The sequence below is a fragment of the Schistocerca serialis genome, chromosome 4 (assembly GCF_023864345.2).
Source record: "Schistocerca serialis cubense isolate TAMUIC-IGC-003099 chromosome 4, iqSchSeri2.2, whole genome shotgun sequence".
Taxonomy (NCBI): Eukaryota; Metazoa; Arthropoda; class Insecta; order Orthoptera; family Acrididae; genus Schistocerca; species Schistocerca serialis.
In genome coordinates, this window is record NC_064641.1 from 710265634 (window position 1) to 710292126 (window position 26493).

Sequence of the window (26493 nt, forward strand, 5' to 3'; positions counted from 1 at the left end):
TAGATGGTGAAGTTGTTCCTAAATTTAATGTGGTGTATCTGACTATTCTTAAATAAATTCTCATAACCTACATTTCTGATTTTCCACATGATGAGTCCATTTGTTTCTGCCTTTGTATCTGCTATGACCACTTGCTATTTGCAAGTGGATTAACATAATCATTTCCTAGCATTGTCCTGTGTTCATGGGGTTCAGTTGCATTAATGTCTTGGTAGTCACACGTATTTTAATTTTCTGGCTGGTTGCCCTTTCTGTCACCAGTTCATAAGTTACGTTAATGAAGGGTGGTTGTGTGCAATATCTGTCTATGAAATGTGTAAACATTGTTCGAAATTATATGTCTCACTCGGTATCGTAATTTCTTCCATTTTTGTGTCACATGGGAAGCAAGCACCTGGAACCATTCACCAAATGTCACTTTGACAAAACCACACAAAATACAAGAATTCACACAGTGCAAGGTGCAGTCCATGGGACAGCAGTAAAATAAGTGTCTATATTGTTCACTTCCTAGTTAGAAACTGTTCTAGAGCCAGAGTTTGTTAGTAGCACAATCACTGGCGTCTTAATGCTGTGTAGCACGCAGCTTGTTGTAGATTAATCAGTTTGGTAAATACTACAGGGAGCAGCTTGGTAGAAGGCACTAAGCATGAATAATGATGGGCTCCACAGCAGCAATCTTTACTTGCAGTGCTTCAGTAGAGGACACACTCATGTTACTGAGTGTTGCCTATGTAGACGCATGCCAATGGTATGACATCTGCATGAACATATCGGGAGGTGCTGTATCATTAGTGCTACCAGACACTAAACCCCCCTCCCTTCCCTCTTGCCACAGGATATCAAAAATGTACCCTATTGTAACTATGCTATTTAGAGCTCTGAGAAGGAAGGTTGGATGACAAGAATCTGGTGTTAGTGCCATCTTCTGCACTGGAGGCATTGGGTGTGACAGAAGCATTGGTGACATAGTCCAACATGATGGCCTGTGGCGATGGTTTGAGAGGCAAGAAACTGTCCTTACTCATTATGTTTGGTGGTAAGGGGCCCTACACCAGCATTTCTCAATCTGGGTAAAGCCTTGATGCTGGGACGTAGTGAGGCAGGATGATGCTGGAGGCCTGGGTGGATATTAGCACTGGGCCTGCAGGTGTAGCTGTTGTGGGCTGAATTCTAACTGAGCTAGGAGACAAGGCAAGAGCATGTGAGACCACAGTAGACACAGTTAATGCTTACAGCATAACTGTGGGCCATCTTTAGGGGTGACCCTTGAAGTACTCCACAGTAACAAGAGTCCTCTTCTTAATTACGCATGCACATATTAAGGGCCCTGACTAGACATAGGACAGTGGAGGGTGCAGGGTTATTTTTTCTCTGGCTGTAGGATGTGAAAGAGTGTGCTGATCTGTCACCAATGTAATACGTTGGCTGACTCTTTCTGGCCACAGAGGTTGTGCTCAAAAAGATTTTTGTGTAGATGATGATACTGTGAGGTACCTTAAACCTCTAACCTGCTGCCTTCAGAGCAATGAATATCTAAAGATGGTTCCACCTGATGAGCAAAAATAGTCAAATAAATCAAATAATGAGCTCTTTGAGGAAGTTTTCTGTGTACCCTCATGCAGGCAATACTTGCTTTTTCAAAATTTAATCTCATATGAAAGCATCTATGCCACTGATGTTAGATCAAAATCTTATTTTTCTGCAGTAATTACTGTTTCAGTATAGTCTAAATTATGTAAACAAAACTTTGGGACAACATATCTAGTGTTTAATGTGTAAACACAGTTCAGTAATGGTGAAACATATACTGAAACTACATGTTACAATAAAGTAAGATGAACTAATCATAATGATATAATCCGAAATACCATCATCACGTCAAAATGTCACCATTATTAAGCAAAACGAGAAGGTATAAAGACAAAAAATTATGTAAATGATGGAAGGGCAGACAAATTAATCAGAATCATCAGATTAACAATGAGATACAAGACTCAGCAGTGAATAAAAACCCATACTTGTATTCAAGTTTAATATGTAATTCATATCTATCCTTGAGGGAACACTGATGTACTGAAATGAATGAAATGTCATGTGGTGAGGGCCTCCTTGGAGGTGACACCATTGAGTGAGCTGTGCATCAGTGAGGATGAAATGGTGATGATGATGAAGATGACACAAACACCCAGTCCCGGAGTAGAGAAAATCTCCAACCCAGCTGGGAATCAAACCCAGGCCCCCCGGCATGACAAGCCGGTGCACTGTCCACTCAGCTACGATGGTGGACACTGATGTACTGTAACCATTATAGTGTTAATAACTGTTCTTCAACTTATTCTTTCCCCTTTTTCTTTAGTGGTGATTCACTCGTTTATTAACACATCCATCCAATTACACATCATTTCCCCCAAATCCAATAGGAAATCAGACTCTGCGGATGAGGAACAAAGTGAGATTATAATAACTGGCAGAAGCAGTCAATGCAGGCAAGTTATGTGAGGTACATGAACAGACAATTGTGACTTATGCTAATTGTGGTGTCGTAAGCTGTTGCCAGCACATTGGTTTGCGAAGATGTAGCAAGAAGATCAATAGTAGGCACTGTATCAATCTCACCTCTCAGGAGAGAAGCCAGAGAGAGATTCGCAAGCAACATGCCACCAATGCCGTCTCAACTGCAAGTATTTAGATAGCCGCCACTGACTGGAGGGCTGAGTCTCCATCTCAGCCACTAGCTCAGTCTCTAAGTCACTAGCTCTGCCACTCAGTCACTGGCACACTAACTCACCCTCCACGCTGGCATCTGTTAGTGCGTTGTAACCAGATTAGTGTACATAGTGAGACTTGTACTTCACCAGCAGTGAGGCTAACATTGACTATTATTTGAAGAGCTTATACCACAACATATGGACTCTCTTAAAAGTAAGTAGCTTGCTGTTTATGTAAATAAAGAACCCTGTTAATACATGTGTGCACTTGTGTTGTAGAAAGAGGATATTGGCCACCATACAACACCCTCTCCCTTGATTCCTATGGTACAAGACTCTACAGTGGCGATAAAGACTACAGTGGCGATAAAGATCACAGTAGCGATGAGAATACAATACTAATTTACTCACATTAATAACTGCAGTTATTTTTAGGTTACTTTATGTAATGGCTATTTTGAAAGCAGCCACTGCTCTTCCTCTTCAACTACAGATAATGCCTTCATCTGATACTTTGAAACATGCATTTATGTTACTCTGTTGATTTCAGATAATATTGTTAGCTGTTTAAATATGGAAAAAAATAAAAACATGATTACTGTGAACATTCATTTTAACCAGAATTGGCATTTTCAAGTCTATTAATTTTGATAAATTCTACAATAAGTGCCTAATGATCTATTCAGGACGATTTCATCTCAAATCATACAGGTTAAGAGTGAATGTGTCACATCACTATTTCAAAGTTTGCTGAAAAAATATAAGCAGAAGTTCCAAATGATACCTCTCCAAAACTACAATATTTTGATTTTATGATGATTTTTTAAAATCCCATGGACCTCTCTAAATGAGAGTATTTGTGAAAATGTCGTAATAAAAGGGAAAAATTATAGTAAAGAAACCAAAAGTGATAGAGATCTGAATTTATTTTCAATAAATACTTTGTTCCCAATACTATGAGACATTATTAATACACACACACTTCTGAGCTTTTTTCACTTTTTTTTTTTTTTTTTTGAAAAATAAACTATGAAGATTTGTAACTTTTGCGGATTTCAAAATTATGCTTTGAAAATATGAATAGTCACAGGATGTTAACTGTCTTGTGAAATGATAATGTGGAAGGGCTGCTAACTGTCAGCTTTGAAATTAATGCATGAAATTATTAAACTGTCAAAATATTTGTACATAAAGATGGAAAAATCTGAAATTTTTTGCTTATTTAGAAATTATTTTCTCTGAAAGCCCATCCTAAATTTCATGGTACATTAGCTGATCATTGTACTTAGGGAATGTACAATCAGAATGGGCAGTCCTTGTCTGTATAAAATGTGAGAAATTTTTTACGTAGACCTAGCTCTACTCTCAAGGTCAAAACAATATTTAAATTGATCACTTAAGTAAATATCATGCAACACTGGTATTTCTGAATCAAAATAATAACTTTGCAATGCTGTGAGTGAGTGGGGAAACAATTCATGATTTTGTTCGAAAGCATTTTATAACAAAAATGAAAAATAGAATATCTATACCCATTTTTTATGATGTTGTTCAAAAAATTATTATTATCTTCTGTCATGATTTTACTCCTTCATGACTTTCCACGAATTAAAATTACCTGCAATGTAACAATCAACACTGCAGTGCTGGAAAAGAATTCATTTGTTTTTTCATCTGCTTCTCTCAGAACGTGTATAAATGAGCTGAATTTGCACATGGACAAGGATAATCCAACAAGAGCAGTACTTGGGAATTGGAACTGCGGACTGATCTTTTGACGATGGCCATTTGAAAGCATTAGCAGGACCATGAGGTGTCATAAAGGAGACACACACGCGCGCACACACACACACACACACACACACACACACACACACAAATGCAACTTGCACACACGTCTGCAGTGTCAGAGAACTGAAACCACAGTGCGAACAGCAGTACCAGTGCATGATGGGAGTGGCAACTGGGTGTGGGTAAGGAGGAGACTGGGGTGGGGAGGGGGAGGGATAGTATGGTGGGAGTGGCGGACAGTGAAGTGTTGCAGTTTAGACGGCGGGCAGGAGAGAAGGTGTGGAGGAGGGAGGGGGTAAGTAGCGAAAAGGAGAGAAATAAAAAGAAATTAAAAGACTGGGTGTGGTGGTAAAATGACGGCTGTGTAGTGCTGGAATGAGAACAGGGAGGAGGCTGGATGGGTGAGGACAGTGACTAACAAATGTTGAGGCCAGGAGGGTTATGGGAACATAGGATATATTGCAAGTAAAGTTCCCTCCTGCGCAATTCAGAAAAGCTCTTGTTGGTGGGAAGGATCCATATGGCACAGGCTGTGAAGCAGTCATTGAGATGAGGGATATCATGTTTGGCAGTGTGTTCAGCAACAGGGTGGTCCACTTGTTTTTTGGCCACAGTTTGTCGGTGGCCGTTCATGCAGACAGACAGCTTGTTGGTTGTCATGCGTATATAGAATGCAGCACAGAGGTTGCAGCTTAGCTTGTAAATCACATGACTGGTTTCACAGGTAGCCCTGCCTTTGATGGGATAGGTGATAGTGACCGGACTGGAGTAGGTGGTGGTAGAAGTATGTATGGGACCAGTCTTGCATCTAGGTCTATTACAGGGGTATGAGCCGTGAGGTAAGGGATCGGGAGCAAGGGTTGTGTAAGGATGGAAGAGTATATTGTCTCGGTTTGGTGGATGGCGGAATACCACAGTAGGATGGGCGGGAAGGATAGTGGGCAGGACATTTCTCATTTCAGGGCACGACGAGAGGTAATCGAAACCCTGGCAGAGAATGTATTTCAGGTGTTCCAGTCACTGATGGTACTGAGTTACGAGGGGAATGCTCCTTTGTGGCCGCACTGTGGGACTTTGAAAGGTGGTGGGAGACTGGAAAGATAAGGCATGGGAGATTTGTTTTTGTACAAGGATGGGAGGATAATTACGGTCAGTGAAAGCTTCAGTGAGACCCTCGGTATATTTTGAGAGGGACTGCTCGTCACTGCAGATGCGACGACCATGGGTGGCTAGGCTGTATGGAGGGACTTCTTGGTATGGAATGGGTGGCAGCTGTCGAAGTGGAGGTTTGATATGGACGGAGGTACTGATGTAGCCATCTCTGAGGTGAAGGTCAACATATAGGAAAGGTAGCTTATTGGGTTGAGTAGGATAAGGTGAAGCAAATGGAGGAGAAGTTGTTGAGGGTCTGGAGGAATGTGAATAAGGTGTCCTCACCTTCAATCCAGATAGCAAAGTAGTCATCAGTGAATATGAACCAGGTGAGGGGTTTAGGATTCTGGGTTTTTAGGAAGGATTTCTCTAGATGGTCTATGAATAGGTTAGCATAGGATGGTGCCATGTGGGTGTCCATAGCTGCACCACAGATTTGTTTGTAGGTAATGCCTTCAAAGGAGAAGTAATTGTGGGTGAGGATATAGTTGGTCATGGAGACTGAGAAGGAGGTTGTTGGTTTGGAATCCATAGAGTGTCTGGAAAGGTAGTGTTTGATAGCAGTAAGGCCATGAGCATTAGAAATGTTAGTGTACAGGGAGGTGGAATCAATAGTGACGAGCAGGGCACCGTGTGGTAAAGGGAAAGGAACTGTGGAGAGTTGGTCAAGGAAATGGTTGATATCTTTTATATCGGAGGATAGGTTCTGTGTAATAGGTTGAAGGTGTTGGTCTACGAAAGAAGAGATTCTCTCAGTGGGGGCACAGTAACTGGCCACAATGGGGCGTCCTCGGTGGTTGGGTTTTTAGATGGTGGACTGTGGTTCTTTCTGCGGATGTAAGGTTAGTATGCATGTTGAGGGATCTGGGGAATAATGGTGAGGCAAGGTTCGAGGATAAGAAATTTTGGAAAGTTAACAGGGGGTGGTTTCGAGTCAGTGGGGGTGGATCATGGTTGGATGGAGGAGTGAACTGAGTTAGGCAAGGTTCAATATTGGCCTTTGGTTGAGTCTGATTGGTCGGGTTGTTGGCAAAAAAATGTTTCCACTGTAGGGGCTGGGAAAAGGAGAGAAGGTCTTTTACTAGTCCTGCATGGTTGAATTTGGGAGTGGGGCAAAAGGTGAGGCCTTTGGAAAGGACTGATATTTTTGTGGGACTAAGGCTTCTGGAGGAAAGGTTCATGACTGTGTTGCGAGTCTGTTTAGATTCTGGGTTCTGTGTGGTGGTGGGAGGGAATTTTGGAGGGTGGGGTGTAGTAGGATGGCAAGACAGGGTTTGTCAGCTATGAGGGGGGGATGGGGATGGTTTGGAGGTTGTTGTAGAAGTGGTGGACAGTGGTACTCCGAGGCGAGAGTAGGAAGTGAGTAGGATGTAGAGCTTTTTGAGGTGGCTTTGTGCATGTTGCTAAAGTTCCTGCAGGGCAAGAGTTTCAATATGAGTTATGGGTTCCAGGCATTTTGGATTACATAGCAGGAGAATATTGTGGATGGAGAGAAGGTACTGCAAGGAGGATTGAGCTTGGTTGATATGGATTTGCAGCACTATGTTGGTGAGGGCAAATGATTGCGAAATCTGAACAGGTGGAGGTCATTGTGGAAGGAGGGGTGGCAACCAGAGATGGGTAATTTGATGGTAAGGCCATTAGGGGGGATTTCATGAGCCAAGCAACAACGCAGGAACAGTATGTGGGGCTGGGATCTGGCTAGGGGTAAGGAAACTTTTAACCCTCACTAACATAGTCCTGCAGAACCTCGTCCATCGTCCATCCTTACACAACCCCTGCTCCCAATCCCTTACCTCATGACTCATACCCCTGTAATAGACCTAGATGCGAGACCTGTCCCATACATCCTCCTACCACCACCTACTAGAGTCCGGTCACTAACATCACCTATCCCATCAAAGGCAGGGCTACCTGTGAAACCAGTCATGTGATTTACAAGCTAAGGTGCAACCTCTGTGCTGCATTCTATGTAGGCATGACAACCAACAAGCTGTCTGTCCACATGAACAGCCACTGACAAACTGTGGCCAAAAAACAAGTGGACCACCCTTTTGCCAAACACGCTGCCAAACATGATACTTCTCATCTCAATGACTGCTTCACAGTCTGTGCCATATGGATCCTTCCCACCAACACCAGCTTTTCTGAATTGCACAGGTGGGAACTTTCCCTGCAATACATCCTACATTCCCGTAACCCTCCTGGCCTCAACCTTCGTTAGTCACTGCCCTCAGCCATCCAGCCTCCTCCCTGTTCCCATTCCAGCACTACACAGCCGTCATTTCGGCACCACACCCAATCTTTTAATGTCTTTTTATTTCTCTCCTTTCTGCTACTCACCCCTTCCCCCTTCCTCACCTTCTCTCCTGCCCTCCATCTAAACTGCAACATTTCACTGTCCGCCACTCCTACCATACTATCCCTCTCCCTCCCTGCCCCAGCCTCCTCCTTACCCCAACCCAGTTGCCACTCCCATCATGCACTGGTGCTGCTGTTCCCAGGGTGGTTTCAGCTCTCTGAGACTTCAGACATGCGTGCAAGTTGCATTTATGTGACGGTAAACACCACTGTTTGTCATACACACAAGAAATGAAATGGCTCACTACAAAGTTTTCTAATGTATACTGAGGTCTCTACATTTCACACACAAAAGGCTGCATTTTGTGGAGAACCGTTCTTGCAATGCTTGGGCCACTTCAGGACGCAACCCAATAGTGAGTTGATAGAGTTCTTACCATCAGTTTCATAGCAGACCACTCTTTTCTCTTTTTTAATTCCCTTAATGTACTTCCATTAAGAATTAAGAGTTTCATGTTTGTTGCTAATGTTGATATGGTGTGTACAAATCCAGTAGCATCTCTCACGGCATCAGCAGCTTCATGCTGGAGATTAAATCTTGTTGCAAGATGTTTACCCCATCACATGCACTTTTTCCATGACCCTTTGCTGAAAAATATCTGTTTTTTTTCTTAATCCCTGTACTACAATTTTGACCAAGCTCATGAAGTTGAAAGTGGTTTTTTAAAATGAGATGCTGCACCATCAGTCACATACACATGTTTAGGAAATGCATGGCCCCTAGATGCTATGTCATCATTTATCATGCTGACAGTATAGCATGCATGTGCACTGTCATGAATGAGATCATCACTGACAATAGCAAAACAGCGTGATACTCCAAGGAAGCAAGCAACACATGAATATTGATACCTATGATGTGTGCCAGTGGAAACTCTGAATTTTGTTCTGCAATGGAGTATAATATTACGCTGGAACAAATGACTTCGGTTATCAGCGAATATATTACTCCAACAGATTCAATAATTTTTTTTAATAATTATGTAGCGATATAGGTTGCAATATATTTCACATGCATTTTAACAAAAGAATAAGAGCAGCAAATAGTGTAGTACCTAAACCAGTAAATATCATTTAACTTAAAATGAGCATCTTATTATTTATTAATATAGTTTACCCTGAACTCATAAAAACTTACCAAAAACTACTTTAAGCATCACCAAATTTTATGAATTTGTCAGTGGAGGACCCCAACTCTCCCTTAGTTAACCGATATTCCATTCCCCCAAACCTCCTGCCGGCTGCCCCCCCCCCCCCCCCCCCCCAATCCATTAGCCCCCACCTTGACCCCGACTTCTAGAATCACCCCTGGCAGCAGACCAGTTCTCAGCAAAGTCAAAATGAAGAACTAATGTATCAGTATACTGGGGTGCGGCCAATTTTACTTCTGCTATGGCCAATTTCTGAATCCTCCATATACGATTGTGATCCATTCCTTTCATGACCCAATGCCTAACCACTGTAACAAACTTCTCTGACTCTACTGTCTTCTTCACCAACTCTCAGCCTTCCCACAAGCTTAAGTTACATCATTGTCAGTATCCTGAAGGTGTAATGCTTCAACAGTCATCACTCCAGAACCAGGACATACTGCACACTCCTGCAACCAACATTTATCTTGTAGCTCTTTACATATACACAAAAGCATCAGGTCCATCTCTGTGTACTTCTTTCCTATGACACTGTTTATGGCACAACAAACAAGTTTCAAATTAGTAGAATTTTGTGAGACAAATTTAAAAATTTGGGTTCTCCTTTTTCATTAGATCTGAGTCTCTTATTGATCTTATATCTTTTTACCTTTTTCACCAATTTCACTAGCAGAAATAATATCAACTTGGTTAGGACTTTACCTTCTGCAATCTATGCCATCACTTAGGTAACATTCCAGAGCAGCAATAAGCATATCATTTTGCAACAGACGCCCACAATAAGAATCTGGGCATGCCCAAATACCTTTCTCATTGTTTATTTTATGAGCTTTTGAAATCAAATAATGTGAGGAAGCGGGTATATATTTGTGTGTCTGCTGCTTAGAGTAGCCACCTGGTATCAGTGTCAGTAACTGTATCTTCACGCTATAGGTGGCTGCTTGGATAGCAGTATTTAGGTTTTGAAACCACACATAACAGTTCATGCATATATCACTATCTTCAGGTTCTGCACCAAGTGCATCTTCATTATACACGTCACAAAGTTTTGAAGATGTTGCTGGTGTAAAACATGTTTCAATTTTTTACACTTTCATTTTTACATACCATTTTCCTCTTGTGCTTTTAAAAATATTCATTACTGATGCTTGCCAGTAACATGTTACAGATTTTTACACAAGGAGTATAAAAGTACATTCTGAACCATAGACAAGGATACATAGTCTACATGAAAATTATTTTTACTTCTAATTTTGTGGTAATGAATTATACTGTTCATCCTAGATTCACTCATTTTATTAACTATAAATACTATTAGGGAGTACATGTATTGACACACAAGTGTAAGAATTGCCATGTCCTTGAAGAGGTTTCTACAAGACTGTCAATTATCAACTTCACACAGTATTCATGTTTCAGGGTTCTATAAGCTAAATACTAGTGCTTACCTTAACTACATTGCTATAGAAGATCAAGCTATAAACAGTATTGAGTGAATGTGTGGTAGTTCTCTAGCAATATTGTCTGTAGGCCAAATCAGCGAGAGAGATGTATAAGTGAAAGAAAGAACTGAGCTTGTTAGTTAACCTATTCACATATTTGTCTCTCCTCAGTGTTTTATTGGTCCGGATGCCCCGCAACTTCACATGTAGAGCCCCATCCAGTGTATTCCCATTGATCTCTCCTTGTGATGCCTGTGTATCATTTTTACTTGTTTGAAATTGCATAATATGAATAAGTGTAAGACCAAGGGTTAAGTTGTGTATATGAACCAGTTGTCAGCCTCTTACATTATTCATTCAGCTGTGTCAATTGTGGATATATTTGGACCCTTTATTAGTGTGCTTTTGTTGCCAGCTAACATCAAGTTTTTGAAGAGTTCTCCAATGTCTCTATTAAATCATTTACGAAAATGAATGCTGGAGTGCTCCAAACATGGAACCTTTCAGGACACTGCATTTAATGTTTCTCCACTTCAAATTTAGTTCCCTTTGCAATGTTCATTTCGTGGTATGAATCTCTAATACTGTTGTGAAGATATAGTTCCATCTATGACTTTTGTGATTTTAAATATTCAATTCCCCAGTAAAATTTTATATCTCTACACATTAAATTGCAAGGAATCAGAAGAAATGGTGACAAGGGAATTTAGTTGCATAAGAACTGTGATTGTGAAATCATACATTGCTTTCTTCACAGAGAAACAGAGAACACTTTATAAAAGCCAGTCACTTGTGAAGAGGTTGTTGTTAGTAAGATAGTTCAATATTGTTATAATCCACCTATTTTTAAAAAAAAAAAAAAAAAAAAAAAAAAAAAAAAAAAAAAAAAAAAAAAAAAAAAGAACAGCATATCTGGTGAGGAGGAGGATATATCAGTAATTAGTGACCACTAAGTTATCAACTCTTATAAATAAGTATTACTTCTGCATATTTTAGTTGTTTAGTTAGGACACCTTTGATTAAATGACTAATGGTTCTTGTATTCTCTTTAATAACTGATTAAGTGAAACAGATGTTTGCTGGTGTAGACTGCAATGAACATCAAATTAAGTAGTTTTATGTTCCATAGGTCTCTTTACACAATGTATTGCAATGATGTGGAATAAGTCACTTTACAGAATGTTAACACTATTGGTATTTAAAGGTGATTGCGTGTTGACCATTTGCATATCACTTCACATAATAGATAACAATGTTTAGTTTAACAACACAAGTAAGTATGTAAAACTTTTGCAGAAAATAAGCTACTAGTTTTTAAATAAAAAATTTTCCACTGCAGGAGTTGGCCAGAAGTAAATTTTTCAGCTTTCTTTATGACACAGCTTTGTTGTCTGTCAGTAATTCTGAGAAAGTGTGAAGGATCTGCTTTTGATAGTCCATTATCTGCTCCTGTGTTTTCAGCTACTGTTGGAAGATTTGTTGAATTAATGGCCAGTGATTTGATTTTAACACCATGTCCCCTATTGCTACTATCATCAGAGTGTTTCATTATTTGCAGGCCAAATGTGTACATTTAAGATGTAAGAATGGTTCAAGTTTCCATTGCTTTGTTACTCGAATTTTTAGTTTTGTGTGTGTACAATACAGTTTTTATCTTTTTGGTGACTTGGTGAAGAATTTTGCAATGCTACTTCTAGTGCTTAATTGTCTTGCTTAGAGCTATTACTCTGCATTAAACAGAGCTCTTGATTCCTAGCAGAAAATGTATTTATCCCAGATGTTAGCAACCTTGTCTCTCAGCTTCCGTCATAATTACCCCTGAACTGCAGTCAAAAATTGTGAATTCATAGTTTTTTAGGAAGGAATTAAATTTCTGATCCACTGTGTGCCTTGAGAGAACAGATTCTTTCTTTCAAAGGTCCACATTATAAGTCCAATTAAAGTTTTCCATATCGCTCTCAGCCCTATATTTGGTGCGACACATAGGTTTGTGTAAACAGTAAGTCAACAAAGAATTCTTATTTAAAAAATGGAACAAGAAAATAAAGTGTCACATAAAATATATGCAATTTTTATGGACACTAATATCATTTTACTGATATTCCTCAGGTCATCGTGAAGTGATGGCACTACTTACTGTTAACACAGAGGAGCCACAATGCCAAGACTGGTTCTGCACTCCAACTTGTAAATGTGATTGTCATGTGACATAGAAGACTGGATATGAACACAGATGCAAAAAGAAATTTACACATTATTTCAGCTAAATCACAGTAAAGGGATAAAAGGAATGTGCTCAGTTTATTTCGCTAGCATCATATAAAAGAAAATTATATACACTGGTAATGAGTGAGTTTATTAATAATGTTTAGGAATTCTTCCATTCTCAGAAAATTTGTTGGTGTTTTACATGGTGTGATAAATGTTTTAGCAATTTAAAATGTTAAGTATCTTTTTCTCATTTATGTAAATGCATTGCTCACTATTGGTATTCTAAATTAAAGAACAATAATTTTTGAAAAGTGACATCATGATGAATCTGCCATTTATCATTTTAAGTCGTACTCTCACATTTGAGAAAAATTACACTTTCTTTGATTAAAAAAAAAAATACAAAATACAGAAATTGTGGCAGTAGTAGCTATAAAATAGCATATAATCCAAACATGTATTTTTAGGTTTCAGGTATTGACCACAGTTGTGAATATGTATATTTTAACCTAAAAATAATTATTTTACATTTATTTTTCTAAAGGGCAATGTTTCATGAAGACACAGTGAGGAGGAATTTCCATACAATTTCTGTTGGAAATCTATATCAAATTATTTTTATTAAAATTGCTGTTAATGTGATTCAAGAATTGTAAGAATTACAAATGGCAAAACTAAGTACGTGATTGTTACCCTTCAGCTCTCTGTTTTGTCTCTTCATGTGAAAAGCAGAAATCCACATGCATCTTATAGTTATTAACTGAACTAGTTTAGTGCATTTCTTAATTGAATACTAGGCTTCCAATACACAAATAAAAAGAGAGGACGAAAACTATGAGCACTAACTGAAAACTTTTAACAGTAGCAGAAATACATAGTAAAAAAGAAAATTGAAGGAATGTCAGAAGATAACTCACTCTAAATTTCAATTGAAGATATTATGCAAGGTACAGAGCAAGAATATATTGCTTACTTAGAAATACAGTCAGGGGTGAACCTGCTGAAGGACACATCTTGATCAAGAAAATATTCAGTCTGCTGCTCGAATTTTAAAGTAAAGAATGGTAGGACAGGAGTGATAAGTGAAAGAAAAGTTAACATCTGAATATAAATAATTTATGAATGCTGTGACAGTATCATCTGAGACTGAAGTCATGTGTGGAATGTGAAATCAAGAAGTAGTAATATATCTGAGGTGGTCTAAGATGGGTGAGCATTGGGAGAAAGTGGCAGGAAATGGGATGAGGGGTTGGGGAGGCATAACTGGTAGCTCAGAGGAAGGCAGCAGGTGTGTGGGATAGGAATGTCACCAATTGTGATTACTATCTGATTTTGCAGTAGCATAGCATGACATGGGGAAAACCTGACTTGTACCCTAAAGAAATCATCAAACAAAGGAAACTGCAAGTAGGAATATCAAGAAAGTAGGAAAAGATAGATGGCTACTTACATAAAGAAGACAAGTCAACTCACAGACAGACATGATTATAAGACACTCAAATGTAGCTTTCGGCCACAGCCTTCGCACACATGACCACCATCTCCAGCATCCCATCCTACCAAGCAGAACTTTTAACTTGCCACATCCCCCATAACTTCCTACCAACCCTCCACCAAATCGAGAGCCAAAACATTCCCGTATCACTGTTGTTAGCCATTCCACCAAAACCCTCAGCTCCAAAGAAGTTTCAGTCCTATCCAAACACCTCATCTTTAGCCCTACACCCAGATTTAACCAAGTTGGACTTGTCAAAGAACTACCCACCTTCTCCCGATCCCTGCAAAGGAAGCACTTCTTTGTTGCCAATCCCTTCAATCAAAACCACCCTAATTCCAACATTCAAACCTGCCTCTTTCAGTTTGTACCACCGTCCTACCGTGATCCCCCCCCCCCCCCTCCCCCCTTCCACCTAACCATCTTCTGGTCACCTTCCAGGAATTCCTTATCTCCAACTTAGCCTCACCATCTTTCCCCAGATCCCTTTCTCAGGACACCAACCTTTCAGTAGAAGACAGAATGGTCATACAAAACCTCAAAACAAATCCCAAATCCTGACCTAATCATCCTACCTACAGACAAAGATTCCACCACTGTTGCGATGAATCGCAATGACTACCTGCCAGAGGGCCTCCGCGAATTGTCTGTCTCCTTCACCTATAAACTTTGCCAGAGTGATGCCATACTGTAAGTCCACCAAAAACTCCAATCCCTGCTTAAGGCCTTAGGCCCTTCCCAAAACATCTCCCCTGAATCCATTTCCCTCCTCACCCCTATGACACCTATTTTCTACATGCTCTCCAAAATCCATAAATCCAACAATCCTGTATGCCCCATTGTGGCTGGTTATTGCGCTCCCACTGACAGAGTTTTGGCACTCATTGAACACCTCCAACCAACTGCCCATAATCTAGTGCCCCACGTCGAAGATACCAACCACTTCCTTCATCTATTCACCACCATCTGCACCCTTTAACTCCTGGATCTCTGCTTGTCACTGTTGACACCAAAATAGGGGTATTCCAGCCCAAGATGCTGGAGATGTGCGTGTGGAGTCGTGTGTGTGAGATGTGCTTGTTAGTTTGTTTGTTTGTGTGTGTGTGTGTGTGTGTGTGTGTGTGTGTGTGTGTGTGTGTGTGTGTGTGTGGGGTGGGGGGGGGGGGGGGGGCACGCACTCAACTTGACATGTCTTCTTTATGATAAGCAGCATCTATGTTTTCCTACATTATTAAAGAAATTGTTCACGCACCAAACCCATGACATCACACTCTTGAATTATTCAGTTGAAAAATATTGTATGACTCACATGGAGACATTAACTATCAACAAGACAAGCAACCTACAAGTGAGATTTCTATGATAGTTAATATCCAGATCAGTGTGTTGCCTGTGCTGTTCTAAATGGACAGCTAGACTGTTAGTCATGGATAAGCACTTTAAAGAAAAATTCAAATCTGTAAATATGCTCTTCCTGTTAGAGAAAATATTTACTCCAATGGATTTGTTCTATAAACTGTATTAATAACAAGGACTGCTCTTTTAGGAGGAGAGAAACAGTTAATTAAACCACACATTAAGAAGAAAGTAATGGAAGATACTTATAATTATTTGCAATAATGTCATGGTATTTGCAGCAATGTCATAGATGACAGCAGAATCATTTTGTTAATTATGCAAGAAGTCAGTAGTGTCAGTAGAATGTAGTTTCTATCAAATAACTTTATTAGTATTGTGATATGAGAATGAGAAAAACACACTGAAGTAGCACAATATTTGACCACATGTTTATTAAAGCAAAATGGATTCATAGGAAAAAGTTTCTGGTGCACAACTGAATTCAAAAATTCTGTCATGACTATTCAAAGAAATTATTTAATGAGATTTTAAGGGTGGCTTCTTTTTAGAGGCAATGATTCAGTAGGACTGATTTGTGATGTTTGTAAAGGATGTTATCATGGTTTAATTGGTTTCATGTTTCACATCTGGTTCAGTTTCTGTGATTAATGATACCACTTTTATTACAACCGTTCTGTTAATTTCCTAAGGATGGAGGGGATTCAGTAAATATGGTGGGTGATTAGACATTTGCACATAATTTCTATGACAAGGAAAAATGGACTTCAGTATACAGGAAAAATCTCTCTTCACCATTAGACAAGAATCTAGTCCTGGTCCCAGCTGGTAGTGTTTTGAGTATAGATTCTGGATACACAGAGCTACATTAATTGGTACAGTGATTCAAGATGTATTGTCCCCTTTTGAAATAAAAATTCACGTTAAAGTGACCAGCACAGGAAAAAGACTGCCACATCTCTATGACACAGAAAGAATCCACTTCATTTCACACCTCTGATTCTCCATTATTCATTTTAAATACATTCTGTTATCAGTTGTTATGGATCTGACCATGACTATGAAAAGAATAGCCATGCCCAAAAGTTCCTACAACACAGGGACTTTTGTGCAATGATTAGTGGGATGATGATATGTTTTTGGGGTAACTGAAGAAATGCATGGCAGCATATATGTTGAATTCTCACAAATTCAATGCACTTGTGTACTAAACCATAATTTGCAGTAACTGACTCATTCTGTATTCAGGTATCTGTTCACATATGGACCTGGGGCACTGAAAATAAATAAATAATGCAAGTGTTCATGTCAAGTGTAATGAAATGTAAATTTTGTTTTTTCCTTATAACCAGTTCAGAGCTATTCATTCATCTACTCATAAACAAATTGAATTTCTTTGAAATGCTTGCTGATGACATGCGAAGTGTAACACAATGTCATGATAAGAGAAGGTAATATGGAGCACAATATATCAACAACCTTAAGCTTTTTAGCAGAAGCTTATCACATCACAGAAATTTTTGTACCTTACACCAAGAATGAGTCTGAATTGCTATTGAGTGTGAGGTTTCTTTAAAACGTTGTACCAAGAAATAAGTTAAAAATTCTATCATCATGAAGGTTATTCAAACTTCCATTGTAAAAACAATATTTGTTATTACTGTTCTATTATCATGGCCAGGAAGATGATTTTCAGTTGCTCTTGAACAATGATGATTCTGGGGTTCACATTGTAACATTACATCTGTTACCTTTATTCCTTGCTATGTCTTATGCATCAGTTTGACTTGGTTTGACAATGGAATTGCTGCATAACAGTGCAGAAATGGAATTATTCAAAGTGCTGAAATGTGGTAACTTATCTTTATTCATATCTACACCAAGTGGTTTCTTCCCGTACACTGCACACAATAAAATAATTGTATCATATTATTGCAATGAAGTTATATAAAAGTGCAGGCTGAAATTTAACAAAGTGTTAAATTCAGAACTAATTGAGCCAAAGACACCTCCATTATTTACCTTGTTAGTAAACCCACATCAGCAAACCCTGCTCTCATTTAAGCACCATGTGCCAATTGTGCCTTCAAGCTGTTCTCAAGTGGACTTACAAGAATGCAGTAAATATATAAATGATTTGCTCACCATTAAACAGTATTCAATTAAAAATTACATAAATAATTTCCAGGAACATGATGATGTTAACATGAATATAACTACAACATACACGGGGCTTTCAATACATAATAGCCAATTTTGGTTGAAAAAAGGAAGAATTTTTACAGGACATCATGGAATATTCTTGCTTCAGCCCCGGTAGTTTCATTTGAAGTTTCAACAGGTCAGTGGTGTTACATTTAGCCTTCAAAATGGTGTCTGTAATGGGGCTGCATTTCAAGCAGATAGCTGTCTTTTGGCAGAAAACCAGAGTACTGCAGATAATCATAGGCTCTTGGCAGTGATGCATCTGTGAACATGACAACAAGCTCGCACAAATCTGTCCAGTTTCCTGCATGCCAGCTGGCTGTGCACAGCTGTGACTTCTGCAATATTAGAACACACAGACACACACATTCAAGGTGACTGATCGGTGACAATCAAACATCTTGCTGCTCATCTATATGGCTGTGCTGGTAGTGATGACATGCTTGTCCACCAGTTGCAGTACTCAAACGTGTATGCCCATTGGGTTACCTGACACCTAACAGAAGACAATAAAGAGCAATGAAGGACCATCTGAGTGGAAGCACTTATATATTATGAGGCAGATCATGACAATTTTTTGTCAAACATCATCACTGGCAATGAAACGTATGTTCACCACTTCATACTGGAAACAAAATGGCAATCCATGGATTGGCACCACACCACCTCTCCTCCAAAGAAAAAGTTCAAAGCCATGTCAGGGACTGGATGTTTGTGTCGTCATCATCATCATCATCATCATCATCCTCATCATCCTCATTTCATCCTCGTTGATGTGCAAGTCGCTGAAGTAGCGTCACCTCAAAAGACTCGCACCAGGCGATCAGCCCTACCCACTGGGAGGCCCTCATCGCACGACATTTCATTTCAACTGGTAAAGTCATGGCAATGGTCTTCTGGGACTTTGAAAGGGATATTCTGTTTCATGTCCTCCATGATGGCGCAATGATCAGCTCTGAAGTGTGTTGTGCTACCCTCCAGAAATTGAAGAACAATCTTCAGCATGTTCTTCACCACAAAAATGCAGACAGACTTCTCCTTCTCTATGCCTACAAAACGTCTCACAAAAATCTGTGCGCCTGAGAGGATCTTACAAAATTTTATTGGGCTGTTCTTCCTTGTCCACCCCAGCGTCTGCTCTCACTTTCTAACTTCCATATGTTTGACTCAATGAAGGATGCACTCCACAAGAAGCAATGTGCAGATGATGATGATGATGTTACTGATGCAGCAAGATGTTGGCTCTGACATTGACCAGTTTAGTGGTACCATGTGAGCCTAAAGGCCCTCCCAGTAAGGTGGCATAAGGCTATTGCATCGAATGGAGATAATGTTGAAAAATAGGGTTTTGTAATGAAAAGCATGGGGAATAATATGGTGTATTGGAATCCTGAATAAAACCAACCTGCTTTCGGAAAAAAAAGTGTTACATTACTTATTGACTACACCTTGTACATAAACAGACATACAGGGTGTCCATATAACAATGTCCCAGTTATAAACTTTAATAGTATCAATTGTGAGCACTGTAGGGTGTTGGTTCAAGGTCATGATTAAAGCTTGACAAACAGTTTTAGATAAGTGCATGCATGACTATTGCTTTTCATGACTATTGCTTTTTTTGCCTCTCCTGCAGTGCCACATACACAAAATGACAGCTCCTGAGCATGAAGCATTTTGCATTGTGCAGTTTTCTAAGAGTGAATCTGTGTGCACATGAAAAGAGAAAAGCATGGGACAAGCAAATGTGTCTGGGGAGGATATTGACTGGGTCAGAGCATCATCATACCTTCATAGGCTTACGAAGCCTATTTCGAAAGAATATCTTGAACTTCAGTTGCCAAAGATGACTGTGGCAGGTTTTAAGAAAACATTTACACATGTGTTCATACTGGTTGTGGTTGTTAGGCTTTAAAGCCAAATGACTATGGTGTATGTTATAATTTTGCAAGTAAAGTGTTGCATTGAGAAGGTGACTTTGAACATCATGTAGTATTTAGTGATGAGGTAACTTTTTATCTATGTGGGACAGTAAATATCCATACTTTTCATTATCTGAGGGTCAGAACATCCTCATGAACCTGTGCAGTATCAAAGAGATTCCTCAAAATTAACTGCTCTCTGTGCTGTCCCCCGCCAAAAATTGTACGGATCATTTTTTCTCACTGAAGCTACCATGATGGGTAGTGTATTTGGTTCTATTGCAAGAATAGCTCTTTCTCCAATTAGAAGGTGAACCTGAAAACTTTACTTGGCAAAAAGATGGAGCTCTCCTGATTGGCATCTCTTTGTAAGAGACAGGTTGAATGTCAAAATATGTGACTTTTGGATTGGTTGTAAAGGGAAATATAAAAGCACTCTTTTCCACTGACCTCCAAGTTCACCTGACCCAACACCATGTAGTTTTTTTCCTTGGGGTTTATAAAAGATTTTCTGCCACTGTGTAATAATTTGGCAGAGTTGAGACACAGAACTGAAGAGGCAACTGTTGCCGTTACTCGTACTTGGTAGCCAAAGTGTGGAAGAACTGGACTATAGGTTGGATGTGTGTCATATAACTAAAGGTGCACATATTGAACAGCTGTAAGAAAAACTAGGTTAGTTTATCTTCAATTTGATATGTGATTTATTGTAAATAGTCTAAATTAACTAGTATAACATAGCATTGAAAGAAGGACTTTATATGGACACACTGTACATCAACACACATACATATATGGGTAATGTCAAGTTCCTGGACTTTATTCACATATCACTGAACTAAAATTAATAAATAGTGACTAAATAATATAAGTTTTGCTAACCTATAGAGAGATAGTGGAAAGTGTTGACATATCCCAAATACTTTCCAGCCCTTGTACCTAATATCATGAAAATAAATTAATTCTGTCAAGTTTATCCTGTAAGTATGTGGTAGACAAAGTCATATAAGTAGTATATGGTCAAGTTGGGGGCAAGAAGAGTGTGTGGGGGATGAAAGGTGATTGAAGGTGATTGGTTGGGAGAGGGGGGGAGGGGCGGGAAGAGGGAGAGGGAGGAGGAGGAGGGGGGGAAAGAGGGAGAGAGATGGGGAGGAGGGAGGGAGGGAGGGAGGGAGGGAGGGAGGGGGGAGGGAAGGAGGGGGAGGGGAGGGAGGGAGGGGGGGAGAGAGAGAGACCAGAAAGCGATTTTTTTTTACTCTAATTGTTGCTGGGTTCTGCCAAGAAATTAAATTCTGTACAATTCAAATAATGATTCAGGGCAGTTTTTAAGTGCGTTAGAGAGCAGGTGAAATGGAGGGAGTAATTAGAACTTTAGAGATGATTGACATTAAACTAATTACAGACAGAGTTATACAGTATGGCTGAGGCAATGGGAAGAAATTGGTCATCTTTTGTCTAAATGAAAAATTCTAGTATTTGTCTAGTATGAAACTTCCTGGCAGATTAAAACTGTGTGCCCGACCGAGACTCGAACTCGGGACCTTTGCCTTTCGCGGGCAAGTGCTCTACCAACTGAGCTACCGAAGCACGACTCACGCCCGGTACTCACAGCTTTACTTCTGCCAGTACCTCGTCTCCTACCTTCCAAACTTTACAGAAGCTCTCCTGCGAACCTTGCAGAACTAGCACTCCTGAAAGAAAGGATATTGTCTAGTATGTTTTAGAAGAAGAATGGAATCTATGGTAGGATGTCAGGAAAGGGATTTGAAGCAAGCTCTGAATTTAGTGCCAGTGTCATAACCACTATATAGCGTAATTAAGCCTGTGTGGTGAATATTTAATTGATGACCTACTATTCTAATAATTGCCATCTATCCTGGTGTTTCCATTACCATGATTACATGGAATTTTTAACACTTGAAAATGTGTGGCTCAATTAGTAAGCACTAAAGTACAGATCCAAATGTCAGTCATTATATCCCTGGTTAGTTTGAGAATTTTTATCTGTCACTTATGATTTCTTTTACCTCTGTAGTTTGGAAACCACATTAAATTGTAGGTCTCCTTCAAACTGGCTGGCTGAATCAGTCAGAGGAAGGCAATTACACACAAGGTTGAGCACAAGGATATGTAAAGAAAGCACTGTAATGTTCAAACCAACTACTGAGTTGGTGACAGCTTCACCACAGAACTTGAAACATTCAAAATAATAGTGAAATGTCATATGTATGACCCACTGACCAAGAAATAATCTTAACTAATGATAACAGAAGCACTGAGTTTTTGACAGGGACACAAAAAAAAAGATGAAAAATGTGTGACTTCCAACAATTAATGCTTCTGCTATCCAATGAGTGGTCTCCTTTACTTTTAAAGTATTCAAATTCTACCAGAACTGTTTACACTAATGATACATAGCTTACACAAGTAAAAAAAAACCTATGCAACATCTCTGAAAACATTTGAAGGCAAGAAAGATGTATTTAGAACTATTAGGTTTTGCAATGAAGGCAAACTGAAACCAATTTGAAAACAGTAACAGTGGGGCTGGAAGAAAACAACTTCAAAGATTAAGGTAAAAAAAATGAAAGCCATAACATTTTCATTTTGATGTGATATGGGGTTTCACTTTTCTGATGCCCTTTTAAACACTAAACTAATTATATTCTCTGTTGCCACATGATCATTTGAGATGTGCTAATCATATGTTCTGGTAAAGATGCATATGATAATATTAATAGATTGTGAACTGAACAAGAGCTCCATAAGGAAATGTTATTCTTGATGATGGTACAGGGAAACCGTGGTGCACAGCCTTATTGAAGAATGATGGTTTCTACAGATTCAAGTAACATTTTAAATGCCTATGCTTTTATTAGCAAAAAGAGTTGTTTTTAGCAACAGACAAACTCCAGCATGGGAGGAAATTTAAACTAGACATATGTAAATCCAAATGGGTATCCCACATTTCAGCACTATACCAATATAGGGAATGTAAGTTTGATTTTCCTACAGAATTTGATAAAGACACAGCAGTTAGGTATGTAAATGGATAAAATGAAATGTTGCTAACAGAAAAGCATGCAAACATACATTAAAAGTCACCCAAGAAGAAATATAACAAAACTGGATTAGTTATCATTAAAGTCATTTTCCATTAATTTAACATTTGTTGCTTGCTGACTTGTGTTTTTCTTCCTGTCTCTTTGTTTAAAGACTACAGATATGATTTATTATGTGTTTATTGACAGTAATAACAATTTGAAGGAAGATCCATAATTAAAAAAAAAAAAAAAAAAGAAAAAAGAAAAAAAGGAAATGAGCGTTTGATGTCATTGGGCGGGAGGCCCGTTGCAGGGCAGGTCCGGCCACCTTGGTGCAGGTCTTATTACATTCAATGCCACATCGGGTGACCTGCGTGCCAGATGGGGATGAAATGATGATGAAGACAGCACAGCACCCAATCCCTGAGCAGAGAAAATCCCCGACCCAGCCGGGAATCAAACCTGGGCCCATAGGATGGCAATCTGTCATGCAGACCACTCAGCTTTCGGGGTAGACATCGAATATAATGTATATATGAAAACAAATCACTATGCACTGAACAAAGGTGGCAATGTTAGTAGACAGCAATAGCTGCTGCCTGTGTGTGCATGTGAAACTTCCTCTCAGATTAAAACTGTGCGCTGGACTGGGACTCAAATCTGGAACCTTTGCCTTTCTGGAAACAACCCCCAGGCTGTGGCTAAGCCATGTCTCTGCAATATCCTTTATTCCATTAGTGCTAGTCCTGCTAGGTATAAAGGAGAACTTCTTTGTAGTTTAAAAGGTAGGAGATGAGATAGTGGTGGGAGTAAACCTGTGAGGGCAGGTCTGGAGTTGTCTTTGGATAGCTCAGTCAACAAAGCACTTGTCTGTGAAAGGCAAAGGCACCGGGTTCAAGTCACAGTGTGGCACGCACTTTGAAACTTGCCAGGAAGTTTCAAATCAGTGCACACTCTACCGAAGATCGAAAAATTCTTTGTGTGTGTGTTCTGTGGATAGTGCAATTTTAAATCATCTGTGAGCGCTCAAAACAAAATCCCATTCTTGAATGAAATATTCTCATTGGTAACTGATTTGACTCATTCATAAAAGACACTAATCATTGATAGTGATACTAGTTGTCAGAAGGAACAAAAATACAATTGATTTGCTAAAGTCATAATTTCTAGATAGGCATTCAAAACCAACATAACAGTTTTCAGTTTCTGAAAATATTTTCAAACATAGTATTTACTGGCTAATAAATGATTGCACTCATTGAAATATTCAAAGGATACTTTTACACCTACAATTCTTGAAGAACTGATTTCTTACTGGATTAGAACAAAGATTAAATCATATTTGCAGTTCATATTGAACACAGTAAATTTTTAAGTTCTGACATTTCTAGTAACACTGGTTAGTTCCCCTTATCCACTTTTGATACCATCAGTTTGCTGGCTATGTTATATGCACTGACACAGATGGCGCAGTTGGTGTGGCAACGTATTCTGAAGCATATATAACAGCCCAAAAAGAATGGAAAGTGGGGGACAACTTGTAACACACAATGAGGTACTGTGTTGTGAGAATTCATTGATGAAGAAAATAAAACTGTGGCTATGTAGATAGTGCACAATACAGTTTGGTGCTAAACCAAGTTTGTTATTAAATAGAATTATGTTGAGAAGTGGGAACTTATCACTAGCATGACATCTGAAAAAGCTGTTTGATGTATTAAATTACTTTTAATAGATTTTGTAAATTAACAGCGTTTTCAAAATTAAAACATACGCAAAATCTGTACTCTATGCAGACAGCCAGTCACATATAGTAGTACTTGTGTCTGGACTTTTCATCCATCTGCACCCTGATCTCCTAACCTAACAACTTTGTGGTGGGAGTGTAGAAATTTCAAAGCATTTCAGTCTGAGTTTGTATTATTTTGGTTACAGTAACAGCACAGTGTGTAGGGATGATGTTTCATATTACTGAACACAGTAAAAAAAAAAAAAAAAAAAAAAAAAAATGGCAATAGCACTCTGTCTGTATAGTGAACTACTTGGAAATGTTTCGGTTTAGTTTCTTCTGATAGACACTGTCACTGTACATTTGACCAAAGGGAGACAGTAGAGACTTAGCCATTATTCTTAGGCAAAGTAGGTTCTCACTATGACTCTCACGTGATATTCTCTTGTGGGTACAAGCCAGCCATGAGGAACTGCTTTAAATGGGAATTGACTGTTTTTCTAGTAAGGTATTGTCACAATGTTTTGTAAAACTGATACTGATGTAGTATCATGCTATTTGAAACTTAAGAGAGAGAGGACAGGATGATAGAAAATCAGTGGATTCATGATATATTGGTACATAATATCATCTGATTTTTTATGGCATATGAAATGTGTCAGCTGATACTCGGAATTTTATTTAAGTGCCATGATTAAACATCATCATGTAGCATAATGAAAATGTTGCAACATCATGTACTTTTATAAATACAATTTGAAGAAATATTGGTAATGGTCTCAGCTTGTTTATTAATTATAGAGAAAAAAAAGGGGGAATGGTACTGTATTTCAGTAAAAGGCATTTGTACTTGACAAACCAAGTATGTTATATGGCATTTAGCAGAAATAATCAGTTTTGCATTTGAATGGTCACGTTACACACTGGAGAGATTCTTTTCGATATCTTTCTTGCTGCAATTAAAATAATACTAAAAAATTGAACTAACAAAGCATACACACTTTTTCTAATTAAGGATGATTGTCAGATACTACATTTATGACACTAGCATTCTTTTTGTTGCTGGGAAATTCATAAATGTTATAATATAATGTTTCAGCAGTGTTCACACTTTAAGATTTGACTGTATTAGTAACAGTAATGATTAGTTCTACCCAGATTAACAATATTTTATCATAAATAAATAATAAAAATAATTTAATAAAAACATCTTCTAGAATAAAAACTAAACATCAGTCATTTAGAATTGAAGCATCTCTTTATGAAGAGGCATTCATAATTTTTTCATTAAGTAGTAATAAAATAGTTCCTCAGTAAAGCCATAATGGCTTTCTGGAGTCCTGCAGTAGTGAAAGACCTGATTTTCTAATTTAAAATTTCAACAATTGATAAATAGCTACAATTATTACTTCCTATGCAATGTGAAGAAACCATTTCATATATCATATTTGTATTAGTCTTTTTTTGACCGTGGCATGCTATTCAGCCAAGTGGCAACTACTGGAACATGAATCACATATATCCTGACATCATATTTACAAAATATTTGTAAAAACCAATAGACTCTTTCATAGTGAAATACATATTGGTCATCTGCTGTAGTGTATCAAGCATGAAAATAAATTTAACTAATGCTGATAAAAAAATAAGAGCACATGCATAGGAAATAACAAATTGTTAACCGTAAATAGAATGTTATCTACAGAGTGGCAAATAACAGTTCACAATTGAGAGAGAGAGAGAGAGAGAGAGATTGTCTTATTGTACACACAAACAAAAATTAAATACTTTTAAAATGTTTAATTTTATAAAATCTGATGCTGATTGTTGTGTAGTAGGCTTGGATAAAAATTTCACTCACATTCAACAATGATTATTGTTAAAATATTGCTTCTTGATGGGCAAGTACATAGTGCCAAAAAA

The 26493-nt window shown here is 38.6% G+C and overlaps 1 protein-coding gene across 1 annotated transcript in view; it reads left to right on the forward strand.

Annotated features, from left to right (window-relative positions):
• LOC126474712 (ankyrin-1-like) overlaps window positions 1–12821 on the forward strand; it is a 221432-nt gene extending 208611 nt beyond the window's left edge. The window contains exon 8 of the mRNA XM_050102189.1: window positions 12718–12821. Coding sequence (XP_049958146.1) covers window positions 12718–12821 — 104 coding nt within the window. The remainder of the gene's footprint in view (window positions 1–12717) is intronic.
• The last annotated feature ends 13672 nt before the right edge of the window (window positions 12822–26493 follow it).